This window comes from Sus scrofa, chromosome 17 (genome assembly GCF_054392235.1).
Source record: "Sus scrofa isolate SSC_HxYL_T2T_F1_AM1 chromosome 17, Sscrofa_HxYL_maternal_Yorkshire_Landrace_v2.0, whole genome shotgun sequence".
Taxonomy (NCBI): Eukaryota; Metazoa; Chordata; class Mammalia; order Artiodactyla; family Suidae; genus Sus; species Sus scrofa.
This window is the reverse complement of record NC_139399.1, coordinates 20,427,252-20,453,141: the sequence shown is the minus strand read 5'-3', so window position 1 is coordinate 20,453,141 and position 25,890 is coordinate 20,427,252. Positions and strand designations below refer to the sequence as shown.

Here is a 25,890-nt window from a genome sequence, read left to right as displayed (position 1 = left end):
AGTTACCTCTGGTGAAAGAGGAAGAAAGAGAAAAATCACATCATGATGAGGTAAACACAGGGCTTACAACTTTTTAACATTACGCAAGCCTAAATGATGAATACAGGGGTGTTCATTATATAATTCTCAGTACCACCCTGTATGACACATACCTTTCCTAATTTGTTTTTAATCGAAGCATAGTTGACATATAAATATTTTTCTTATTTTTTTAGTATCTACTGTCTTAGTAACTTTCAAATATCAATACAGTATTATTAACTACAGTCACCATGCTATACCTTACATCCACAGGATTTACTTTATGCATGTAAGTTTATACCTTTTAACAACCTGCACCCAGTTTGCCCACTCCCACCTTCCACCTTTGGCAACCACCAATCTGTCCTCTATATCTGTGAGTTTCTTTTTCTCTTTTTGCTGCTGGTTTTTTAGTTGGACATAAAGGAGATCATACAGTGTTTCTCTTTCTCTGTCTGACTTATTTCGCTTGGCATAATGCCTTCATATCCATCCATGTCGCAAAAGACAGGATTTCCTTCTTTTTATGGATAATATTCCATTTTATATATGTTCCATATTGTATTTATCCATTCTTTTGCCAGTGGGACATTTAGGTTATTTTCATTTCTTGGCTATTGTAAATAATGCTTTAGTGAATAGGCAGGTGAAGATATCTTTTCAGGAGTGTGTCTTCATTTACTACGCATAAGTTCCCAAAAGTAGAATTGCAGGTCCTATGGTAGTTCTTTTTATTTTTCCTATTTTTTATTATGTTAAAATTCGTATAATCTAACATTTACCATCTTAACCATCTTTAAATGTACAAATTTGTGGTATTCAAAACATTCACATTGTTTTGCAGCCATCACCATCATCCATCCCCATAACTCCTTTCATCTTCTAAATCTGAAACTCTACACCTATTAAAACTTAACTCCCTCTTCTCCCCTCCTCCTAGCCCCTGGCAACCCACACATTACATGTTTTTCTTTTTCTATCCTTTGTCTTTTGCCTTTTGGAGGGTCACACCTATGGCATATGGAGGTTCCCAAGCTAGGGGTCTAATGGGAGCTGTAGCTGCCAGCCTATGCCACAGCAATGTGAGATCCAAGCCGCATCTGTGACCTACACCACAGCTCACAGCAATGCTGGATCCTTAACCCACTGAGTGAGGCCAGAGATCAAACATGCGTCCTCATGTATGATAGTCAGATTCATTTCTACTGAGCCACAATGAGAACTCCTTTTTTTTCTTTATCATTCTAACTCTAATCACTTCATGTAAAGTGAATAATTCGTAATTTCTCTTTATATGACTGTTTTACTTCATTTAATATAATACCTTGAATATTCATCTACATCATACTATATGTCAATATTTCCTTCCCTTTTAAGAATTAATATTATATTGTGTGTATATACCTCCTCTACTTATCCATTTATCCCTAAACAGACACTTGGGATGCTCCATGTTTTATCTGTTACAAATAATTTAAAATTTTTTTAGGAACCTCCATAATATTTTCCATACTGGCCAAATCAATTTACATTCCCACCAACAGTGTACAAGTATTCCCTCTTGTCCACATTCTCAACACTTGTTATTTCTTCTGCTTTTCATAATAGACATTTTTATAGGTAATATCTTATTGTGGTTTTGATTTGCATTTCCCTAATGACTGGTGATGTTGAGCACTTTGCATGTACCTGTTGGCCATCTGCATGCCTTCTTTGGGAAAATGTCTATTTAGATCTTCTGCCCAGTTATGTGATTTTTTGATATTGAATTATATAAGTTCTATGTATTTTGAATATTAACTCCTTAACAGATCAATAATTTGCAAATAATTTTTCACATTTGGTAGGTTGCCTTTTCATTTTTCCAAGTTTTACTTTGCTGTGCAGAAGATTTTTATTTTGTTATAGTCCTATTCTTCACACAACTAGAGTGAAATATTGTATAATTTGTATGGAAACAAAAAAGACTCCAAACAGCTAAAGCAATATTGAAAAAGAAAAAACAGGAGTTCCCGTCGTGGCGCAGTGGTTAACGAATCCAACTAGGAACCATGAGGTTGCGGGTTCGAGCCCTGCCCTTGCTCAGTGGGTTAACGATCCGGCGTTGCCGTGAGCTGTGGTGTAGGTTGCAGACGCGGCTCGGATCCAGCGTTGCTGTGGCTCTGGCGTAGGCCGGTGGCTACAGCTCCGATTCGACCCCTAGCCTGGGAAACTCCATATGCCGCGGGTGCGGCCCAAAGAAATAGCAAAAAAAAAAAAGAAAAAAAGAAAAAGAAAAAACAGAACTGAGGAAATAGGTTTCCTGACTTCAGACGATACTCCAAAGCTACAGTAATCAAAGCAGTATGATATTGGAACAAAAACAGAAATGCATATCAATGGTACAGGATAGAAAGCCCAGAAATAAAACCAAGCACCTATAGTCAACTAATTTATAACAAAGGAGGCAAGAACATACAGTGGGGAAAAGAGAGTCGCTTAAACACTTGGTGCTGGGAAAACTTGACAGCTATATGTAAAAAATGAAATTAGAATATTCTCTAACACCATACAAAAAAAAAAAAAAAAAAACTCAAAATGTGTTAAAGACCTAAACATACAGCCAGATACAACGCCTAGAGGAAAACATAGGCAGAACTCTCTCTCTTTTTCTCTCTCTCTCTCTTTTTTTTGAGGGCCGCACCTGCAGATATGGAAGTTCCCAGGCTAAGGGTCAAATCAGAGCTACAGCTGCCAGCCACACCACAACTACAGCAATGTGGGATCTGAACCGCATCTGCAACCTAAACCACAGCTCCCAGCAATACCATATCCTTAACTCACTGAGTGAGGATAGGGATTGAACCCACATTTTCTTATATCCAAGTTAGGCACATTAACTGCTAAGCCACAAAGGGAACTCCTAGGCAAAACTCTTTTTGGCACAAATTGCTGCACTTTCTTATTTGATCCACCTCCTAGAAAAACAACAACAAAAACAAAAATAAACCAATGGCACATAACTAAACTAAGAAGTTTTTGCACAGTGAAGGAAACCATTAAAAAAACGAAAAAACAGAGTTCCCATCATGGCTCAGTGGTTAATGAATCTGACTAGGAACCATGAGGTTTCAGATTCGATCCCTGGCCTTGCTCAGTGGGTTAAGGATCCGGCTGTTGCCATGAGCTGTGGTGTAGCTTGCAGACGCGGCTCAGATCCTGTGTTGCTATGGCTCTGGCGTAGGCCAGTGGCTACACCTCCAACTAGACCCCCAGCCTGGGAACCTCCATATGCCACAGGATCAGCCCTAGAAAAGGCAAAAAGACAAAAAATAAATAAAAATAAATAAATAAAAATACTTTTTTCTTTTCTTTTACCTTTCTTTATTTGTTTCTTTTTTTTTTTTTTTTTTTTTTTTTTTTTTTTTTTTTTTTGTCTACCCCATGAGATATGGAAGCTCCTGGACCAGTGATCAAATCCAAGATGGAGCTGCAACCTATGCCATAGCTGTGGCAATCCCAGATCCTTAACACACTGCATTGGGCTGGGATCAAACCCATTCCCGTGATGCTACAGAGACACTGCCAATTCTGTTGTGCCACAGTGGGAACTCCTCCTTTTTGATTTTCGATGGTTTTTCTATAATGAATCTTGGAGAAAACTGTCCTAGATTGAAATTATGGGCTGACTTATTAGATTTATGAACTTGGATGTCCAGATTTCTCCCCAGGCTTGGGATATTCTCAATGATTATTTCTTTAAATAAATGTTTTGCCTCTTTTCCTTCTGGGAATTCATTGATGTGTGTATTGATTCTCTTAATGGTATGGAATAGGTCCCATAGAATTTCCTTGTTCCTTATTATTATTTTTACTCCTTTGAGTGGATAGTTTCAAATGATTTATATTTGATTTTACCAACACTTCTGCTGTTGAAGTTTTCTATTGAATTTTTCTATTCAGTTTTGCATTTTTCATCCTCCAAATTTTGGTTTTTTTCTTATGTTTTTTTTTTAAATTTATGTTCAACTTCTCATTTTGTTCTTATATTTTTATTATTGATTGTATTAAATTGTTTGGGAGTTCCCTCTGTGCCATATCAGAAATGAATCTGACTGAAAAAACATAAGGTTGCATGTTTGATCCCTGGCCTTGCTCAGTGGGTTAAGGATGTGGTGTTGCCGTGAGCTGTGGTATAGGTCACAGACATGTCTCAGATCTGGTGTTGCTACAGCTCTGGCATAGGCCAGCAGCTAGCTGTAGCTCCAGTAGACCCTAGACTGGGGACCTCCATATGCCCTAAAAAGCAAAAAAAAAAAAAAAAAAAAAAAAAAATCATTTATTTGCATTCTCTTGTAATTCTCTGAGCATCTCTATACAAATCGTTTTTAAATTTTATTGAGCAATTCATGTATATATCTTTTTTTCTTCATTTACTGGAAATATACTGTGTTCCTTTGGTGGCATCCTGTTTCTCTAATTCTCTGTGACCACTTTAGTCTTGTATAAGTGTCTGCGCATTTGAAGAAGCAGGCCTGTCTCCTAGAGATTATGAACTTTGGTAAGGAAAGGTCTTTATCTGCTGGTTGCAGGGGGATACTGGATTCTGTTGTGATCCAGGTCTAGTAGTGGAGGGTGCCAAGTGCAAAGGCATGTGGCAACTCCACATCTGAAGGTGTCTTGATGTCTTGTTGGCTCAGGCTTCTAAAGTCCACAGTGTCCCTGACTGCATGATCCTAGGTGAGTGCAACAGTGAATCTGTCATTGCTGCCAGGTCTGTGAGATTCCTTATTATGTCACCTCTGGTCCAGTAGGTATGGCAATTTTGATGGCCAGCCAGTGTCTGTGTCTACATGTGTCTGTGTTGTGTCAAGGTCTGGTTACAGACACATGTAATGGTGGGGGCTAGAGACAGCAACGATGGCCAAGGATAACTTATGGACTACTTTCTGCTGCAGGTGCCCTGACTGTTGATAGGTACTCTGCCACTGCAGGGTCTTCCCCAGGTGCTCACATGGCAGTGTAGGCCAGTGAAGGGAGTCAGCCTGGCAGCATGCACATGCACAGTTGGTGGGGCTCACTGTATGCAAGCCTTGTGATGCAGGCCCTAGCCCTATACCCAACCCAAAACCTAACCTTAACCCATAACACTAACTGATATAACTGACTGTGATATTTAGTAGCTTTTCTACCTTGGATATGTTAATTAGTCCCTATGAGTCTCAAGACTCTCATTTATAGAGATAATAAAACACGTTTTGTAGTGTTCGTAGGAGATTTAGTGATAATGCAAGCAGTCCATTTTCAGGGACCCAGACAGTTTTTTTTCTGGCTATGCTAGCCAAAGGCAGAGAAAAGGGTGGGCATATGTGAATGACAGGACAGTTCTGTTCAGAGACCTGTCTGACTGAAAACCTGTCAAAGATTATATTTATGAAAGATTAAGGAGGAAATAGAATATCTGTATCTCAGAAGAAAAACACTGTGAAAGACAAAAAAATAACAAAAGATGCAATGCCTACCATATTTTGACTGTAACTGGTTTAATCAGTTCTTTGTTCCAATCAACTTGAATTTTAAATGCATACATTGATTTTCTTTTTCTTTTTATGGTTGTACCTGTGGCATATGGAAGTTCCCAGGCTAGGGGTCAAATGAGAGCTTCAGTTGCAGACTTACACCACAGCCACAGCAACACCAGACCTGAGCTGAATCTGTGACTTACACTACAGCTTGTGGTAATGCCAGATTCTTAACTCACTGAGCGAGGCCAGGGATCAAACCTGTATCTTCACAAATACAGTGTTGGGTTGTTAACTTGCTTAGCCACAATGGAAACTCCTGTTTTCTTGTGTGTGTGTTTTTTTTTAAGTGTCTCTTACCTACTTTTTTTTTTTTTTTTTTGTCTTTTTGCCTTTTTGGGGGCCGCTACTGCGGCATATGGAGGTTCCCAGTCTAGGGGTTGAATCAGAACTCTAGCCACCGGTCTACGCCAGAGCCACAGCAACTCGGGATCCGAGCCGCGTCTGCAACCTACCCTACAGCTCACGGCAACGCCGGATCCTTGACCCACTGAGCAAGACCAAGGATCGAACCCCAAACCTCCTGATTCCTAGTCGGATTCGTTAACCACTGAGCCACAACGGGAACTCCTCTTATCTACTTTTTAAAAAATAAATTTTATTGAAGTTCCTGTCATGGATCAGTGGAAAGGAATCTGACTAGTATCCATGAGGATGCAAGTTCAATCCCTGGCCTCACTCAGTGGGTTAAGCATCTGGTGTTGCTGTGAGCTATAGTGTTGCAGATGCAGCTCAGATCTGGCATTGCTGTGGTGTAGGCTGGTGGCTATAGCTTCACTTCAATCCCTAGCCCGGGAATCTCCATATGCCATGGGTACGCCCTAAAAAAGACAAAAAAATAAATAAATTTTATTAGAGTATAATTGACTTACACAAAAATTGTATTAGTTTCATGTATATAGATAGCAATGTAAGTCAGATTTACACACACACACACACACACGCATCCATTCCTTTTTAGATTATTTTCCCATATAGGTTATTACAAAGAATTGAGTGGGGCTCCCTGTGCTATACAGTAGGTCCTTGTTACTTATTTATTATATAAAATAATACTTTTTTTGTCTTTATTTATTTATTTATTTATTTGGTCTTTTTTCCAGGGCCGCACTCGTGGCATATGGAGGTTCCCAGGATAGGGGTCAAATTGGAGCTGTAGCCGCCGGCCTATGCCACAGCCACAGCAATGCAGGATCTGGGGTGCATGTATCTTTTTGAATTATGGTTTTCTCTGGGTAGATGATGCCCAAGAGTGGGATTTCCATATCATATGGTAGGTCTAAATTTAGTTTTTAGAGGAAATTCCATACTGTTATCCATAGTGATTGCACAAGCTTACATTCCCACCAGCAGTATAGGAGACTTCCCTTTTCTCCATATCCTCTCCAGCATTTATTGTTTGTAGACTTTTTGCTGCTGCCCATTCTGACTTGTATGAGGTGATACTTCATTGTAGTTTTGATTTGCATTTCTCTAATAATTAGTGATGTTGAGTATCTCTTCTTAAGTTTTTCAGTCTATCTGTCTTCTTTGAATAAATGTGTCATTAGATCTTCTGACCATTTAATTGAGCTGATTTTTTTTTTGGTATAAAGCTGTATGAAACATTTGTATATTTTGGAGATTAATCCCCTGTTGGTCACATTGTTTGCAAAGATTTTCTCCCATTCTGAGGGTTGTCTTTTTATTGATTTTTGATGGATGCCGAGTGAATGGTTTCTCAGTGGTAACAGTTACAGGAAGGTCAATAACACAGGGTTTGGTTTTCTGTACCTGATTTCCCTTCATTGTGGAAAAGCACTAGTGACACCCTGTGTATAAATGACTTCCTAGTCTAAGAGGTGAAGAACATCAAAGCCAGCAGGTTGACAGAGGTTAGAACTAGAGTCTGTAAGAGACACAATAACAATAGCCAAGCAGCCACATCTACTCAACTCCCAAATCTTGCCTAGCTGAGAAAAAAAATAAGACATTGAATTTTAAAAAGGAGATATTGGGGAGTTCCCGTCGTGGCGCAGTGGTTAACGAATCCGACTAGGAACCATGAGATTGCGGGTTTGGTCCCTGCCCTTGCTCAGTGGGTTAATGATCCGGCGTTGCCGTGAGCTGTGGTGTAGGTTGCAGACGCGGCTCGGATCCCGCGTTGCTGTGGCTCTGGCGGAGGCCGGTGGCTACAGCTCCGATTCAACCCCTAGCCTGGGAACCTCCATATGCCGCAGGAGCGGCCCAAGAAATAGCAACAACAACAACAACAAAGACAAAAAAAAAAGACAAAAAAAATAAAAAGGAGATATTTATTAATCTATCTTAAATTCTATTGCTAAGGGAATATTCATTCTAGTGAGGGTTAACCTCACTTAGAAATAAAGCTTGAGAGTTTGAATATCACTGCCTTGAACAGTGAAAGTTGTGGGTTTTTTTGGCATCCACTGGACTACATGATGTCTTTTTACTCTTAGAAACTACTGGATAATAGGATTTCTTTGTAGCAATTGAAATTTACCTCCAGTCAGAATGACTGACTCCAGAAGTTGGGAGTTGTCTTACCTACTAAACCACAAGGAAGATTGAACACACAGTTTGAGTTTTATTTATGGGTCTAATTGCCAAAACTGTGTATTCATGTGTTCCATTTTTAAGTACCTGGATATTCTTTTTCCTAAAGGAGCTCATAGTTTAGAGGTATAGGTGAAACAAGTGATTGAGAAGCTCTTGCCTGCGGGCTGCTGAGTTGGGGAAGGAGGGTGAAGTAAGGACAGTAGAAGAATAGTCCTGGGCCTGACCTCTTGGTTATCCTATGGCAGAGGTTACCCTGGTTTCTCTTGAGCCACTGCTTCTGGGACCTACTGAGGGTTAAGGTGAGGCTGATGCCTGCTTGGTGTTATGTGTGGACTCTCTACTAGTTTTGCTGCTAGAACCTCCAGGATGGCTTCCTTCCCGGCGTTAGCAGCAATGACCAAAGTTGCCATCCTGGCAGCTTTCTCTCCTGTCACCTTCTTTAGCACTGACACCAACTAAGTGATGTTGCTGACAAGCTCCTGCCAAGAGGCAGACTTCCCCAACTCTTCAGTGAGTGAGGGCTGAAAACAAAATTTTTTTTTTTTTTTTTTGGCTTTTCTAGGGCTGCACCTTCGGCATATGGAGGTTTCCAGGCTAGGGGTCTAATCAGAGCTGTAGCTATCGGCCTACCCCACAGCCACAGCAATGCTGGATCCTTAACCAACTGAGCAGGGCCAGGGATCGAACCCACAACCTTATGGTTCCTAGTCGGATTCATTAACCACTGAGCCATGGCGGGAACTCCCTGAAAACAAAATTTTCAGTGCTACATCTTTCTCTTTGTTATGGCAGAAAGAAAAAACAAAACGCCAAACTGAAATCTGTCCCAGGGGCACACAACAGTCTTCTTCTGCTTCTTCCAAGAGTTGAGAAGGCAAGAGACTCCTGAATTTCAGTCATTCCAACTACCCCTTTGGAGCAACTGCCTTGCCATCTTACCAGGGTAGACAGGGGACCAAGACAGGCAGTTAGCTCCTGCACAGAAGCAGAAATGTGCTTACTGCAACTATGACCAAAAACTTAAGAACCTGCTTAATGTGGGTTTAGGAGTGGGGAAAAGTAGACCCTAGCAGCATAAGAAAGTTTATGTGGGATCCCTTCTAATGATAAAGCATTTGCTTTTACCTCATGCCATCAGACAGAAAAAAAAAATTTTTTGAGCACTATTCTTTATCAAGCGTTGTGCTAGACAGAAGCTGGGGCTATTCACTCATTTATTCAATGAGTATGTACTCAATGCCTACTTGATAAGTGAACATGGCAGAATCCCTGCCTACTGTGAACCTAAACTGCCATCAGGAGGGAAACTCCTTTCACACTTAGTCTCCCTAGATCTCTCTTCATGGTTCTTGAGTCATATGTGGACCTGTGTGTCTTTACTGAGCCTCCTGGAAAACTGTCTTTGTTCCTCGTGCAACGTGATTCTGACTCCACAAGTTCTTCATATATATTTTTGTGTTAAAAAAAATATCCTTAGGTGTTTTGCTTTGTTTTGTTTTGTTTGTGTTTTAGGGCTGCACCTGCAGCATATGGAAGTTCCAAGGTTAGGGGTTGAATGGGAGCTGTATCCACCAGCCTACACTATGGCCACAGCAACATCAGATCCGAGCCTCATCTGTGAACTACACCACAGCTCATGGCAATGCCAGATCCTTAACCCACTGAGCGAGGCCAGGGACCAAACCTGCATCCTTCATGGATGCTATTCGGCTTCGTTAACTGCTGAGCCATGACGAGAACTCCACATCCACAACCTCATGGTTATTAGTTGGATTTGTTTCTGCGGTGCCACAACAGGAACTCCAAAAATATTTTTAGGTGTTTTATCCTCTCCCCCAATTTTTGTACTTAAAGAAATGTTCAAAATCTCTCTTTTCAATAGTTTGGCCATACATGTGGTGCTAGTCCTAGACGATGACTAATATTTGAGAAAATAATAAACTAAAGGAGTTAGACCACTTGTCAAGGGAGAAGAGACAAAAAACACACATTTGGTAACATTTTTTTTCATTTCTTAAAGTTTTATTTGAAGCATGGTTGATTTGCAATGTTGTGATGATTTCTTTTCTCTTCCTTTTTTTCTTCTTTTCCTGCTTTCTTTCTTTTTGTTTGTCTGTCTGTCTTTCTTTCCATCTGTCTTCCTTCCTTTCTTTTTCTTGTCTTTTTAGGGCCATACTTGTGGCGTGTGGAAGTTCCCAGGCTAGGGGTCGAATCAGAGTGGCATCTCCCTGCCTAAATCACAGCCACAGCAACGTGAGATTTGAGCAGTGTCTGCAACCTACACCACATCTCACAGAAATGACAGATCCTTAACCCACTGAGTAAGGTCAGGGATCAAACCCGCATCTTCATGGATACTAGTCAGATTCATTACCACTGAGACACAACAGGAACTCCAACTTTGGTAACTCGTTCAAGGATTCACACACCTCTTTAATACAGCTTCAGGCAGTGCTGCTTTATTTATAGGCTTTGTCAGGATAGGCTAGAGTGTGGTGCCACAACAAACAACCCTAAATCTCAGCAGTTTAATAGAGTGAAAGTTTAGTGCTGATGATGAAACTACAACTATCGCAGTTATTCTGAAAAACATCTGGGGTAGGGGGAACCACAATTGTTGACAGAGAAAGCTGCTGGGTATTGTTAGAGATTACCAAAAGAACACATGGACTTCCTATTTCTTTTTTTTTAAATTTTTTATTACTCAAATGAATTTATCACATCTGTAGTTGTATAATGATCATAACAATCTGATTTCACAGGATTTCGGTCCCATCCTATTTCTGAAAGCCCTGAAAAATAGAAGTTTTTTTCTAGGTTCCTGTTTAGCAGTTCACTTTCCTGCTGTTAGAATGATAGCTTTTCTTCTGCTCCATAGGTTCCATGTGTTTGTTTCTTTCCTATTTGCATTTACGTCTAGTGTTGACAAATCATGAAACAGAAAAAGGTTAAACATTTGTTCCAAGCCTGAATGCTAATTCCAGCTTGGCTGTTCTGACAATCCGGGGTGATTGAGGGGCAATTGCCCGGCAGTCCTCGTGCCCAGGCTGTCCTCCTCCCTTCTCCCTGAAGTACCATCTGTTTTGGCAGAGTCACTAGTCCGGCCATGTGAACTCCCAGTGGTTTACTGCTGACAGTGTCTTGACTCCCGTGTGTGCCAGGTGTTCTTGCTTCTTGCCACAGGGATTATCCCGTGGATGACCGCAGAAGCCCACTCTCTCGTGGAACTTGGACATGCAGCAGAGGTGACACCTATGGGGGAGTTTTTAATCAATAGGTGATGGAAACCAGTGGACAAATGCTCCTGCCTCTTGTTCTTTGGTGGAAAATTCTGGGAGGCATTTATAAATGCTCTTTTGTAAGTCCTGGTGGCACTGAGCTTCTGTTGCCCATAGTAGCAACCTTAATGAACCTCTGACTTTTTGTCCCCTTCCTCACTTTCTCTGTACCATCTTCTGTTTACTGGCATCATCTCCCAAATAAATTACCTACACACAAATCTCTGAGTCTTAAATCTAGCTGCATGCCCCCAAGTCTTCTTATTTTCTTCCCTAGTATTCTTTCATTCCATGGGAATTTCCATCATGGCACAGTGGTAACAAATCTGACTAGTATCCATGGGGATGAGGGTTTGATCCCTGGCCTTGTTCAGTGGGTTAAGGATGCAGCATTGCCATGAGCTGTGGTGTAGTTCACAGACATGGCTTGGATCCTGCATTGTCATGGCTGTGGTGTAGGCCAGAAGCTGTAGCTCTGATTCTACCCCTAGGCTGGGAACATCCATTTGCCATGAGTGTGGCTCTAGAAAAACAAAAACAAACAAAAAATTTTCCATTCCAATCCCTCCTTCTAACTTGAAGATAGTTCTATTTTCAGGATACTCAAACTCAGAACACCATTTTCTCAAAACATTGTCCCATCACATTAATGAATGCCTGCATATTTAGTTGCATAAACTCATATTCATCCTTTAAATCATCACACTGCACTTGGGTCAAGGGTGTCTTGGTGTTTCTTTGGAGGCCTGTGAACAAAACTACCTCCACTCTGGAGGAAAATCCTTAGATAAAGTTCTATTAGTCTAATAGCTCCCATGGGGCTATAATTTTCTAATAAGAAAATGGATTTTTTTGGTTGATTTTTCCTATCATAATTATGGAAGTGGCATGTAGTGAATCCAAGAGCCCAGACAATAAAGGCAAGAATCATGGAAACAACCCAGGAAATAGGACTAAGCCCTAAATAAGAAACTGGCTACATGGGCCCCATAGTCTACATGGACTAGAACTGCTGTCTGTTCCTTGTTTATATTTTTCTGAATGGAATTGCGCAGTGATCATTTTTCACTTGTTTCACTGTTGTGTATGGGGTCTGTGGAGGGAAGGTAATTTGTCACAACGGTTTACATGTGCTCAGGTTAGGAAAAATGATACTCAAAAATCTTGCACTCACAAGAGTTCCCGTCGTGGCGCAGTGGTTAACAAATCCGACTAGGAACTATAAGGTTGCGGGTTTGGTCCCTGCCCTTACTCAGTGGGTTGACGATCCAGCGTTGCCGTGAGCTGTGGTGTAGGTTGCAGACGCGGCTCGGATCCAGCGTTGCTGTGGCTCTGGCGTAGGCCAGGGGCTATAGCTCCGATTCGACCCCTAGCCTGGGAACCTCCATATGCCGTGGGAGCGGCCCAAGAAATAGCAAAAAGACAAATAAATAAATAAATAAATATTAAAAAAAAAAAAATCTTGCACTCACAAAATTACACCTGATGACAAGATCCTGGACTTCAAGCCTGAGCCTGATGACATAATGGGAAGGGACTTTGGGGAAATTTTGGAATGGATAGAGTCTGTTTTGAACATCTGATGAATAGGAATTTTTGCAACCACAGCGTTGATTGTCAGATTATATTTTCTAAAGATGGCCAGAAGAATATCTTCCAGCCCAGATAATCTTGCACCTTTCCATTTCCACAACAAGAAGTGAAGTCTTGTTCTTGCTAAATCCAGGAGTTGTGACTGACTTATAACCAAGAACATGTGGCAGAAATAATGCTGTGTTAGGAGTTCCCACCGTGGCACGGGGGTTAACGAATCCGACTAGGAACCATGAGCTTGCGAGTTCGATTCCTGGCCTTGCTCAGTGGGTTAACAATCCAGTGTTGCCGTGAGCTGTGGTGTAGGTTGCAGACGCGGCTCGGATCCCGTGTTGCAGTGGCTCTGGTGTAGGCCGGCGGCTACAGCTGCGATTCGACCCCTAGCCTGGGAACCTCTATATGCCGCGGGAAGTGGCCCTAAAAATACCACAAAGCCAAAAAAAAAAAAGAAGAAAGAAAGAAAAAAAAAGAAAAAAAGAAATGATGCCATGTTACTTTGGTGCTACGTCATGACAGTTGACTTAAATTATTTAACGGGGGGGAATTTTGTTTGAGGGTAATGAAAATGTTTTGAATTTAGATGGAAGTGGTGGTTGCACAATATTGTAATTGTACTACCGTTGTATCACTCAATTTAAAATAGTTAATTTTGTTATACAAATTTTAATTCAACTCTAACAATACTTTATTAAAGGGTGTTTTAGCTTCCACCTTATAAGCCAGCATCCTCATATATACCATTCTGAGTCACCAGTTTAGAACGATGACTGCTCTGAGGCCACCACGCTGTGAGGAAGCCTCCTCCACTTGGAGAGGCCACATGTGGCTTCTCCTATTACAGACCCAGCCCAGCAACACACTGCGAGTGAATATGTTTCTAGATGATCCTAGCACATAGCTGTCAAATACCCATCAGTCATTGGAGTCCTCTAAGCTGAGAGTGGACTTTGGAGAGCCAAAAAAGAGCCATTTCTCTGTGCCTCTCCTAAAATCCAGACCCACAGGCTCTATGAGCAAAATAAAATGAGTGTTTAAAATCACTAAGTTTTAGGGCATTTTGTTAAGCAGCAGTTGTAACAGGATCAATAATCATTAATCCATAGAGATCGCTCATTTAATTTTCACTGGAGAAAAGTTAACATTGCACAGAAAGTCATACCTATTCAGTGCCTCAGCTAAATGTTATATCTCTAAGTCTCAACACATTTTGACCTTCCTCCCCCACCCCCATGTGGCAGATGTAATCAAGGAAAAACTGCACTTGCTTCAGAATACTCATCATACAAGACAACTTCAACTCACTTGTACAAACCTACATATTTTTCTAGAGCCACATTTTGATCTGGACTGTGTTTCCTGTCTAACACCTCCCTTGGCCTTCCTTGTCTTTTCAGAATGTGAGAAAATCCTTTCTGCCCAAGAGTACCAGACATGACCTGACATTGCTGCAAATAGCAATGTCAAAACAAAGCCAAATACATCACTTTTGTATTTGGATTTCTTTGATTAGCCCAATCAGGTGAGGGAAGGAAGATGGCACCCTAGGTCTGGTACTTATTTATGTGAGTATTATCCGCTTTTTAACCGTGGAAAATGAAGCCACGGATTCATTAAGTAATTTACCCGGTGTCCACAGGACTTGAACTCAGAGCTACATACTCTTTCTCTTAAGAAGAACGTGTAAATGGAAGCGAAAGAACAGGACTGGGAGACAAGAAAGAGGGTGCAAAGAAGACTCTACTGCAGCAAAACAATGGAGCCCTGTAATAACCTGACTGCCAAACAAAGCCTGTGCAAGGACACTGTATTGGCCAAAGGTGTTGTAACATACTTTTTTGACATCAAGTTTTTAACAGTAAATTTTTTTAAATTCACAGTACTTATTACTTTTAGATAAAAATACTCAGCTCTAAAATTTGAAAATTCCAAATATCAGGGTTCCCATATTAAGAGAACTGTGGTTACAAAAAAGAGACATATAAAAAATTATTAGGGAGTTCCCGTCGTGGCACAGTGGTTAACGAATCCGACTAGGAACCATGAGGTTGCAGGTTCGATCCCTGGCCTCACTCAGTGGGTTAAGGATCTGGCGTTGCTGTGAGCTGTGGTGTAGGTTGCAGACGTGGTTTGGATCCTGTGTTGCTGTGGCTCTGGCGTAGGCTGGTAGCAACAGCTCCAATTAGACCCCTAGCCTGGGAACCTCCATATGCTCCGGGAGTGGCTCAAGAAAAGGCAGAAAGACCAAAAAAAAAAAGAAGAAGAAATTATTAGCTGTGTCTATCTCTTTGTATTTGATCACATGTTAACATGTATTGTTTATGAGTGGTCTTAAGAATTATTAGGTTATTTGGAAGCAATGCCTTGTCTAATTCATCCTGGTTGAATTAACATCCCTTTATACAGGTGATATTTCTGTACAAATCACACATTGCATATATACTGGTTGAATTAAATAAAAACGATTTCTTCAATGTTGTACAAATCACACATTGCATATATACTGGTTAAATTAAATAAAAACGATTTCTTCAATGTTCTAGTTACTGAACATGGGTAAACATGTTTTATAGATTTAACATTCAATCAAAGTAGAAGTTTTTCTAGCACAAATCACTGATTTTTTCTCAAGAAAAAAAATAAGCCATCCTTAAAACATATTTACTATTATTAATTTTGAAAATGTATATGGTTGTGTTTTAAATGTTATCTAATATATATGCCCATATTTTTTAAGGATGAAATTATTTGATGTTTAGGATTTTCTTTAATATAATGTGGGAATATTGACAAAATATGACAGGCCTCTAGGTGATAGTTGATAAACTGAATGATAGAGGTTTATTATTTCATTTTCTCTACTTTAAAAGATGTTTAAATTGTAATAAAATGTTACAGCATCAGATAGCATATTGATACCATTTTTTCTAAATGGTAAAAAATCTGTCACCATGTTTGGGTACAAGCTTTTTCTCCAACGAAATATTAAATATACTTTTCAGCTCTTCTTCTATTTCTTCCACTTTCAGTGTCTTAAACTCTACCAAGTCCATATTGTCCTTATAATTAAATCTCCTATAGGTGAGGGTAAAGCCCACCAAACAGTGAACCCCTTCTGGGGTCTGCAAGGAACAAAATGACTTGCTTGTAAACACAGATGCTGGAGATTCCTGAAGGTATATATTCACAGACTCAAAATCTTCAATTGTTCTAGGTTCAAGCGTAAAGGAGTAGATTTTCCGATAGTTATTCATTTCCAGGAGGTCAGAATTAAGAAATTCTTCATTTGCAATGTACTGCTCTCTTCTGATTTGGTCCAGGTACCAGATTCCTTCCTCTTCTCTCAAGCGGAAGATGCAAGGCACCTGGGGCTGATCCTTCCCAGAAATTAACTCTAGAGGCTGCCACATCTGGTAAGAACGTCCAAACCCCGCATCTACGATGTATTCCCGGCCATCAATGGCCACCTTCAGCAGGAGGTGAATCATGGCATTACTGTATTTGTCGGCAAAAGTGTTGTAAACATATCCTCCCAATATTGTGGTCTCAAAACCAATTGTCGTCAGAGCCCAGTACAGAAGATGATTGACTTGGAGACACCACCCACCCCTGTTCCTCCTCACAATTTGATCAAAAATGGCCTCCAAGTCCAGTTCCATGGCTTCCCCACAGTGGATATTAAGGTTCTCAAAGGGAATGGCTCGGATCTGGTGCTGAAGAATGTCGGTTAGTGTCTCCAAGTCCAGTTTGTTTTTCCAGTTCTTATAACCAATTCTTTTGAAGTATGCTTCAATGTTCATGATTCCCTAAGGCAAAGGGAAACAAAACAAAGACAAATATATTACTTTTGTAATTAGCCTAAGAAATTAGACATATTTCTTTGATTAGCCTAGTGATAACAGAAGTATTTTAAATATGTAAACATAAATTGTTACAAATATCTGTAATCAAAAGCTTTTTTTGTGCTTTTGCTTATCAATGGCTTTCATATGCATTTAAGTTCACTTAACAGAGTTAAGACGCCTATAAGACAAGTATTACTGCTTTTTCTTTTTTTTTTCTTTCTTTTTTTTTTTTTTTTTTTTGTTTGTCTTTTCCATAGCCGCACCCATGGCATATGGAGGTTCCCAGACTAGGGGTCCAGTTGGAGCTGTAGCTGCCATCCTACACCACAGCCACAGCAACACGGGATCCCAGCTGTGTCTGCGACCTACACTGCAGCTCATGGAAATACCACATCCTTAACCCACTGAGAGAGGCCAGGGATCGAACCCGTTACCTCATAGTTCCTAATCAGATTCATTTTTGCTGTGCCACAAAGGGAACTTCAAGTATTATCACTTTTTCCATAGGAAATTTGGCAGCTTGAGTGTTAGAAATCCAGACTCCATGAGGAGTGACACAAATAGCTTAAATATAGTTTTCCTGGTGATTAATAAGGAGAGGTTCAAATTGGTACCTCTCAAAATAGTATTTACAAGCAGTTCCTAATGTAAACAGAATTATGTAACAGAGTACATTGTATTCATGGTACTTGACCTATTCAATTTCTTTTTTTTAGATGAACCTTACCCAAAGTTCCCCACTGATAGATTTATATTCATTTATACATTGATTTATTGATTTATTCAATAAATAATTTACTGGCAACCTACTGTGTATCTGCTACTGATGTAGTGGTTACTTGCCCTCAAAAATCTTTCATTTAAGTAGGGGCTCATATGACACAGAGTGAACTGAATGAATAACTAAAACGTGCAATTTCTGGGAGTTCCCATTTTGGCTTAGCTGTAATGAACCCAACCAGTAACCATGAGGACTCAGTTTGATCCTTGGCTTCGCTCATTGCTGTGAGCTGTGGTGTAGGTCACAGATGTGGCTTGGATATGGTGTTGCTATGGCTATGGTGTAGGCCAGTGGCTATAGCTCCATTTGACCCCTGGCCTGGGAATTTCCATATGCTGCAGATGTCCTAAAAAAAAAAGACAAAAAAAAATGCAATTTCTTAAGTTATAATAAGTGTTCTGGGGAAAAATAAAGAAAACAAGGAGGTTAAGATGTGCACAGGCTGAGCTTCAGTTTCCAGTAAGGAGGGCAGAGAAAGCCTCACTATGACTTTAAGGATGTGAGAGAATGAGCCATGTCTACATGTGTGGGAGATCATTCTGGAAGGACTAGAGATTTAAAAAAAAAGCCTTAAAGTGGGATCTTTCTAGATTGTCCAAAGAATATTCAAGGAAGCCAGGGTGATGGGAGCCAGGGAGTGAGAGGCGATGGGAGCCAGGGAGTGAGAGAGAGCATGGATTGAGATGAGGTCCAGCCTTTGGGCTTTTACGCTGAGATGAGAACTCATTGTGACAAGAACATTAGTGGAAGGCTGCAGTTTGGGCAAAGTGCACCATCGTCAAACTGATATGTCTGGTTTGTACAGAGGGTGAGCTGAATGAATAAACATGTGATGCAGGCAGGACCATGTCAAAGCACATTCACTCGAGGACCGATGCTTTGTTCATGGATAGTATGTGGCCCAAATCAGTTCAATGAGGCTCTATTGAGGGATTTTTGCAGAAACCTAAGAAGATGCTTCTGGTGCAGAACCAGAAGATGTAGGATATTTGCTCAAAGCTTCTGGAGAACTTGCCAAAGAATAATAATATCAACACATAATTTATTGAGTTGAGGAATGAAAAGCAGGAGAAAGAAAGATGAGGAGTTCCCATCGTGGCTCAGTGGTTAACAAACCCGACTAGTATCCATGAGGATGGGGGTTTGATCCCTGGCCTCACTCAGTTGTTAAGGATCCTGGCATTGCCGTGAGCTGTGGTGTAGGTCGCAGACGTAGCCTGGATCTGGCATTGCTGTGGCTGTTGCATGGGCTGGCAGCTACCGCTCTGATCCCACTCCTAGCCTGGAAAACTCCATATGCTTTGGGTGTGTCCCTAAAAAAAAGAAAAGAAAGAAAGAAAGAAAGATGAGAAAAGACCCCAATCAAGTCTTAAGCTATCTCCTGACTCTGGTAAGATGATCAAAAAAAAAAAAAAGGAAAAAAATATTTTGTATCTCATATAGAAAAGTCTTCTGTTCCCTGCTACCAGAGTCCTAATCCAGTGTGGACACTGATTATAGCAGTGTTGCATTACCACCAGTAAGAAGACAACATGGCCTGAAGTGATAGGCTACAAGGGATCCTGCTCCAAAGTTGCTGCTGATAAACTACGTATTTCTACTCTCCTTCTTAATGTCACTTCTTTCAGATTCATCTAGTTCTTTCTTTTTTTTTTTTAACTGCCCTTTTTCCCATTTTGCTAGTGTTTCAACTTTCTCTGTTCTTTTTTATTTTATTTTTCTTTTTATGGCCACACCTGTGGCATATGGAAGTACCTGGTCCAGGGGTCAAATTGGATCTGCAGCTGCAGCCTGACGCCACAGCTCGTGGCAATGCTGGATCCTTAACCCATTGGACGAGGACAGGGATAGAACCTGAATCCTCACAGAGACAATGTCGTCTCCTTAACCAGCTGAGCCACAATGGGAACTCCTTTCTCGGTTCTTGATGTCTACCACATGATCTACCCCAAATATATTAAGCTTATTTCATGTCTTCTCATCTTTTCATGCATCAGTACCCTTTTACCTGCACAAGCTTCAACATTCTGCCACTCAGTCACAGAGAAAATAATTGGTCTTTAGACCACTGGAGACCCTCTCCTGCCTTTACATCCAGAAACAGCACTGGGCAAGTAAGGAGCGCAGGTGATGCAGAACCAAAGGAATATGATTTGGACATGCTGGGCCATTTCATTTCTGGATTAACCAACATTATTCTACTTGGGAATTAATTTATACTTTTTTAAAAAAAAACTGTATTTTTTATTTTCAAGTTTCTTTCTTTGCTCTTTCTTTTTTAAAAGATAGAATGTTAAATTAGAATGTAGTAACTTCAAGTCCATTCAGAAGGAGCCATATATGGGACTGGATGGAAGCAACCTTTTACAACCAACTCGAACATGTATATTCCACAACTAAACAAAAGAGATTGTGTACTACTAAAGTTATGATAGAAGGTGAAATATGGAACTACAAGAAAGTAGTTGTCAGAATAAAACTGATTGAAACCCTACAAAATTTATATATTGACTTGGACCTTAGCTGTGTCCTGATATACCACTTCTTTTGGACTTGACCATAAATACAAGGAAAAAATAAAAAGATTTAGAGTGAACACACTTAGGGAATTGGCTGAAATGTCTCAGAAAACACATCTCAGTGTAGATTAATTCCTAGTTTTAATTCAAAAGACTTCTTTCTGGCTTGAACTCTAGAAATAATATAACATAATATATGATGCATTATAATATCATATATGGCATATAATATATTACATTATAATAATATAATGCAGTAAAATTTATTGCCTTCTTCCTTGAAAATAAGAGCAGTAGTTCTTGCTGTTGTTGGGGGTACACTAGTGGGGTCTAAGTCTGGACACAGTGGACTTCATCAGGAGGGAGCTCAGGCACAATACATCAGATGATTGATTCGTTGCCATGCAATCAGCAAGGATGGGTGAAATATGTTTCTTGCCCCATATTGCATCTAAAAGATTTAATATATATAGTATAGTCTCGTATGTAATGGTAGTTCCTGGTCTTACTTTAGGTGTAAAGCATAATTGGGGATATTGGGGCAGAAAAATAAGGCAATGTGCTTAATGTATGGTGTCACCAGAAAGGAAGAACCTTCCACATACAGATCAGCCGTCCACGTTTCTTGTCCTCAGTCATCTTCACCGGAAGGATGTGGAGTCTAAGCTCCACTCCCACTAGACATCTCACCAGTCACAATAGATTCGAGAAACAAATAAAAGGTGGAAACTGAACTATACACATGAATAGATGGGGGAAAAAACAGAATTGCAAATATGCAATGAAACTGGGATCCGAAAAAAACGATATAATATGCAAAAGATAGGGGAAAAGACAACTAGCTCAAAAAGAAACAGAAACTGCGAACTGGAAAGAAATTCTTTGCAGGTACTCGAAGAGATAGAACATTTAAAATGGACTCAAAACAGAAAGCCAAAAATGTTTTTTCGAGGTAAGGAATAGACTCCTCTGTTTTATGCTTGAGGAAGTAAAACAAAAGCCCAGGGAAAGGAGGAAATTCTGGCGCCACTCTCAGGGCTACAAGCAGCACAAATATACTTTTGGATAAAGGTGGAATCTTCTATACCAACTGCCAGGATTTCTCCCATGACGGAACATGTTTTTAAAAATTGATGTGAAATTCGCACCACCCAAAATAAACCATGTATTTTCCCCCTAATAAAAACAGCTTTATTATCCTGAGTATGAAAAAAAAATACCACTACAAACTCAGTGTTGGATAAGTGCAGGTACATCAGAAGGATTTAAGAAGAAATTTAAATTATTCCAAACTGCCACTTAGAGAAAATCATGGTAAAATATGTTCATATATATCTTGTTAGATTTTTTTCTAACATACAAACATTTTATCTTTCAAAATCAGAAGAATCCGGTTTGCAATCTGATTTTCAAAATCAGCATTTGGAATTCCCATTGTGTCTCAGTGATAATGAACGCAGCTGGTATCCATGAGGACATAGGTTAGATCCCTGGCCTCGCTCAGTGGGTTGAGGATCTGGTGTTGCCGTGAGCTATGGTGGAGGTCGCAGACGCGGCTTGGATCTGGCGTTGCTGTGGCTGTGGCGTCGGCCAGCGACTACAGCTCTGATTGAACTCCTAGCTTGGGAAACACCATATGCTGCAGATGCAGCCCTAAAAAGAAAAATAAATAAAATGAAATAAATTAAATTAAATTAAAAATGTGCACAATGTGCTCAGGCAGGATACCTGATTTGTCAGCTTCTTCATTTGTTCATTCAACAAATATTTGTAATCCAGCTTGTCACTCCTGTCCCCTCTCCTGGTCCATGGACTCCTATCTTTGTGGAAAGGGCAGCCCTTAGGCATCCACATTTTATACCATTTGTTCCCTTCTCTCCTCACTCTTTGCTGGCTGGATGACAGGTATGTAGAGGCTGCAGAGAATCTGCAGGCTGGCCAGGACCTGAGGTGTGGTCCTTAAGCAAAGGATGAGCTAACTAATGAGATTCCTCTCTTAGGAACTTAAATCCAGGTTATTCCCATTATGGCTCAGTGGTTAACAAGCCGGACTAGCATCCATGAGAACATGGGTTCAATCCCTGATCTCGCTCTATGGGTTAAGGATCCAGCGTTGCCATGAGCTGTGCTGTAGTTCGCAGACACAGCTTGGCTCTGGCATTGCTGTGACTGTGGCTGATAGTTACAGCTCCCATTTGACTCCTAGCCTGGGAACTTCCTTAGGCCGCCATGGTTGTGTCCCTAAAAAGCAAAAAAAAAAAAGTATTTAAATTCAGAAGTACTCAGAGGAGACAACACAGCAGGAGCCTAGTGTAATCGTTATTTATGATGCAAGAATGGAGAGGTCAGGTCCAAGTTGAGGGCATCTTCACAAAGAGGCAGAAACTGTGAGGTAAAGACAAGATCGGGAGACAGGGGAAGCAGCTGAAGGAACACAGGAAGAAGCAGTCAGTCTTGGCTAATTGCCTTGGTTCCCGGTGCCCCATTAGAGCAAAACCACACCCTCAGTCGGCTGGCCCCTCCTGTGAGTCGCCTTCTGCTTTGGCCTAGGGTGACCCACTTCTATGATGGCTCCTATTACAGGATTTCTGTTGGTTTCCACCACACCCCCCCCCCCCGCCAGTACACAATTATGGCCACTAATTCACCCACACACAGAATAATAGCTAAGGTAAGTTTCTCTTCCCTGAAGCCTAAAGTACATGAATAACACAGTTATTTTGATCATTTACACGGAAGAGTTCCTTAAGGGTGTGATTTAAAAGAAACCTTTTAAAGTGAACCATTCAGTGTCATTTACACAACTTTGTGCCACCACCGCTTCTAATTCCAAAATACCCCACTATCTTCAGTAAAACCCCAGAACTGTGAAGCAGTTACTCCCCATTTCCTCCAACCCTTGGCAACCACCAGACTACTTCCTGTCTCTGTGGATTGTTTCTACCTTCCACTGCTGTGGACACTTGTGTTCAAGCACTTTTTTCAGTATCTTTTTTTTTTTAATTTATTTCCCCAATACATTTTTTTTTCTACTGTACAGCTCTTATTTCCAGTGCTTATTTCAATTCATTGGGTATATGCCTGGGAAAAGAATTGCCCGGATGAGTAGTAGAATTTTAAGAGGCATTTCTGAGTGGCTTTTCTTTCTGTGTGCTGTGACTTTCTTTTCCTCTCCCTTTTTCCCTTCTCTTCCTTTTTTTTCTTTTTTCTTTTTAGGGATGTACCCACGACATATGGAAATTCCCAGGTTAGAGGCTGATTGGAGCTGCAGGGGCTGGCCTACACCACAGCCTCAGCAACGCCAGATCCCGCTGCATCTGCAACCTAAACCTCAGCTTGCGGCAACCCGGATCCTTAACCCATTGAGTGAGGCCAGAGATGGAACCTGGAACATGGATACTAGTTGGGTTCTTAATCCACTGAGCCACAACAGGAACTCCTCCCTTCCCTTTTCCTAGGATGCTCAGCCCACTCCCGGGGCAAGTGGCCAGCCCAGTGGTTTTCTGGATGGAAAAGATCTTACTGGACAAGCTGTGCCCACAGACCATCCGTCCACAGTACTTAGTGCATTGAAGGCCTGTAGAGCAGAGCAGAGCCCCCATCCATGGAAAACAGCTATTTCAGCCAGACAGTTGGAATGAAACCCAGGCAGAGGGATGTTCTGAATCTCCACCTCCCTCTCTCCGTCTCTCTCCCTCTCTCATTCTTTTTCTGTCTCTTTCCCTCTCTCTGTCTCTCTTTTCCTTCCTTCCTTCCTTCCTTCCTTCCTTCTTTCTTTCTTTCTTTCTTTCTCTTTCTTTCCTTCTCTTTCTTTCTTTCTCTTTCTTTCTTTCTTTCTTTCTTTCTTTCTTTCTTTCTTTCTTTCTTTCTCTCTCTCTCTCTCTCTCTCTCTCTTTCTTTCTTCTTTTTTTTTGCCTTCCTGAGAGAAAGAATGAACTCAGATTTGTGGGTGAAATCTGCCTATTTTTAAAGTTGGCTCTGAACTTTTTAAACTAATAAAGGGTCTGGGTGGGATGCAGGTATATACAGAGTTGACAGTTAACCACTTCCTTCTGAGTGAGAGAGGGTGGCGTCAGCTGTTTGTTTTGTGGTTGAGAAACTGAAATGAGGCCCTAGAGGAAGGGAAATTTAGTTTATCAAAGGGCAAACAGGTGTGGTTTTGTTGTGGGCATCTTGCCAGAGCAGGGGAGCAAAGTCCAAAGCAGAGGATCAAAGCAGGGGAGCAAAGCAGGGGAGCAAAGCAGGGGAGCAAAGCAGGGGAGCAAAGCAGGGGAGCAAAGTCCAAACCACAGGATCCCTTCCTCTGGGGCTGTCACCTCTGTAAGCTCCTCTGTCCTGTGGAATTTTCGAATCTGTGCTCAAGAGGTGTCCTCAGTTTGCCGGTTCTCAACATTTCTGGCTCCTGGAGATCCTTCCCTTAAGGTCCTCCTCCCATCACAGTGAAACTTCCCCCAAGAATTGAACTTTGCAGACAACACAACCCCCAGCCGCCCTCGATATTTTGGGATCATTAGAGAATTTCTGATCAGCTGATGCAGGAGAAGTGATCATAAACTTGCTGCCCGCAGGACTACCTCAGCCCTTTGGGACCCACCTAGTTGGGGACAGAGAAGGTGGGCATCACTGTTGCAATTATCCAGGAGGGAAATCCTGTCCCCTAACACACATTGTGCACACTAGCTCTCTTTGATATACTTTTTTTTTTTTTTTGTCATTTGTAGGGCTGCACCCGAGGCTAATGGAAGTTCCCAGGTTAGGGGTCGAATCTGAGGTACAGCTGCCTACACCACAACCACAGCAATGCCAGATCCCTGACCCACTGAGTAAGGCCAGGGATCGAACCCCAGTCCCCATGAATACTAGTCAGGTTCGTTACCGCTGAGCCAGAACAGCTACTCCACGACCAACTTTTAGAGCTGCTGAGTGACCTGTCTCACATCTGGGATGTGGTGTGGCTGTGACTCTAACCCAGACAGTTTGAATCAGGGTCTGTTACCCACCCCCCATCCTGTACAGTAATTACAGCCTAAGGACTCCAGATCTGTATCAACCAAACTTTCTGACCTGGCTTGTGACCTGAAATTCACACCTGTGTACTATCTTATCTTCTGTACTCACATTTGAGATAGGATCAAGCCCCAATTTTAAAGCATAAACGAGTCACTTACCGAGCTTCCGTGGAGCTCCCAACCAGGAACCAGGCTAACTGAGATCCTCCCACTTCCAGGGCCAACCCAGGAAGAGTCCTCACCAGCTTTTCAGCTGCTCCACCCCGTGAGTCTGAATCACCAGGGAACTCTGGGAAATGTAGTCATGGGGACTTGGCTGTCTTTGGGCACCTCTTATTCAAATGTGCTCATTAGAAAAGAGTACAGATGGACTTCCCCTGTGTTACTTCTGCAGTGGCTGTGGCTCGATCCCTGGCCCAGGAACTTCATATGCTGCAGGTCCGGCCACAAATACACACACACCAAAAAATAAATAAATAAATAAAGAGTGGAGAGCTAAGTATCTGGTGAGTGACCTCTTGTTCGACACTGTTTCTGCTCCAGGGAGCCTGAAGCCAGATGACCCATGTGCAATGTGGCAGGTGAGGGTTCTGAGGGGGTCCGGGAAAGGTAGATCCATTAACCTAGAGGAGCAGAAAGAGATGGATGCTTTAAATCACTTCCCCAGGTAATGACAGCCTTTCCTCATGAATGTCCATGAGGCCCCTGGCTTTCCATTTTTCATCCT

The 25,890-nt window shown here is 41.2% G+C and overlaps 1 protein-coding gene across 1 annotated transcript; it reads right to left on the bottom strand.

Moving 5' to 3' along the window:
• Positions 1-15,821: 15,821 nt before the first annotated feature.
• Positions 15,822-25,362, bottom strand: LOC100511905 (arylamine N-acetyltransferase 1). The gene is made up of 2 exons (XM_003134236.5): positions 25,323-25,362; positions 15,822-16,815 (listed from the first exon to the last, which is right to left on the bottom strand). Exon 2 carries the CDS (start codon positions 16,807-16,809, stop codon positions 15,937-15,939), a length of 873 nt encoding a protein of 290 aa, XP_003134284.1. The 5' UTR covers positions 16,810-16,815; positions 25,323-25,362; the 3' UTR covers positions 15,822-15,936.
• Between the last annotated feature and the right edge of the window lie 528 nt (positions 25,363-25,890).

Excerpts from the sequence above, each read along its gene's own strand:
- LOC100511905 (XM_003134236.5), bottom strand. The coding sequence starts at position 16,809 with ATGAACATTGAAGCATACTTCAAAAGAATTGGTTATAAGAACTGGAAA.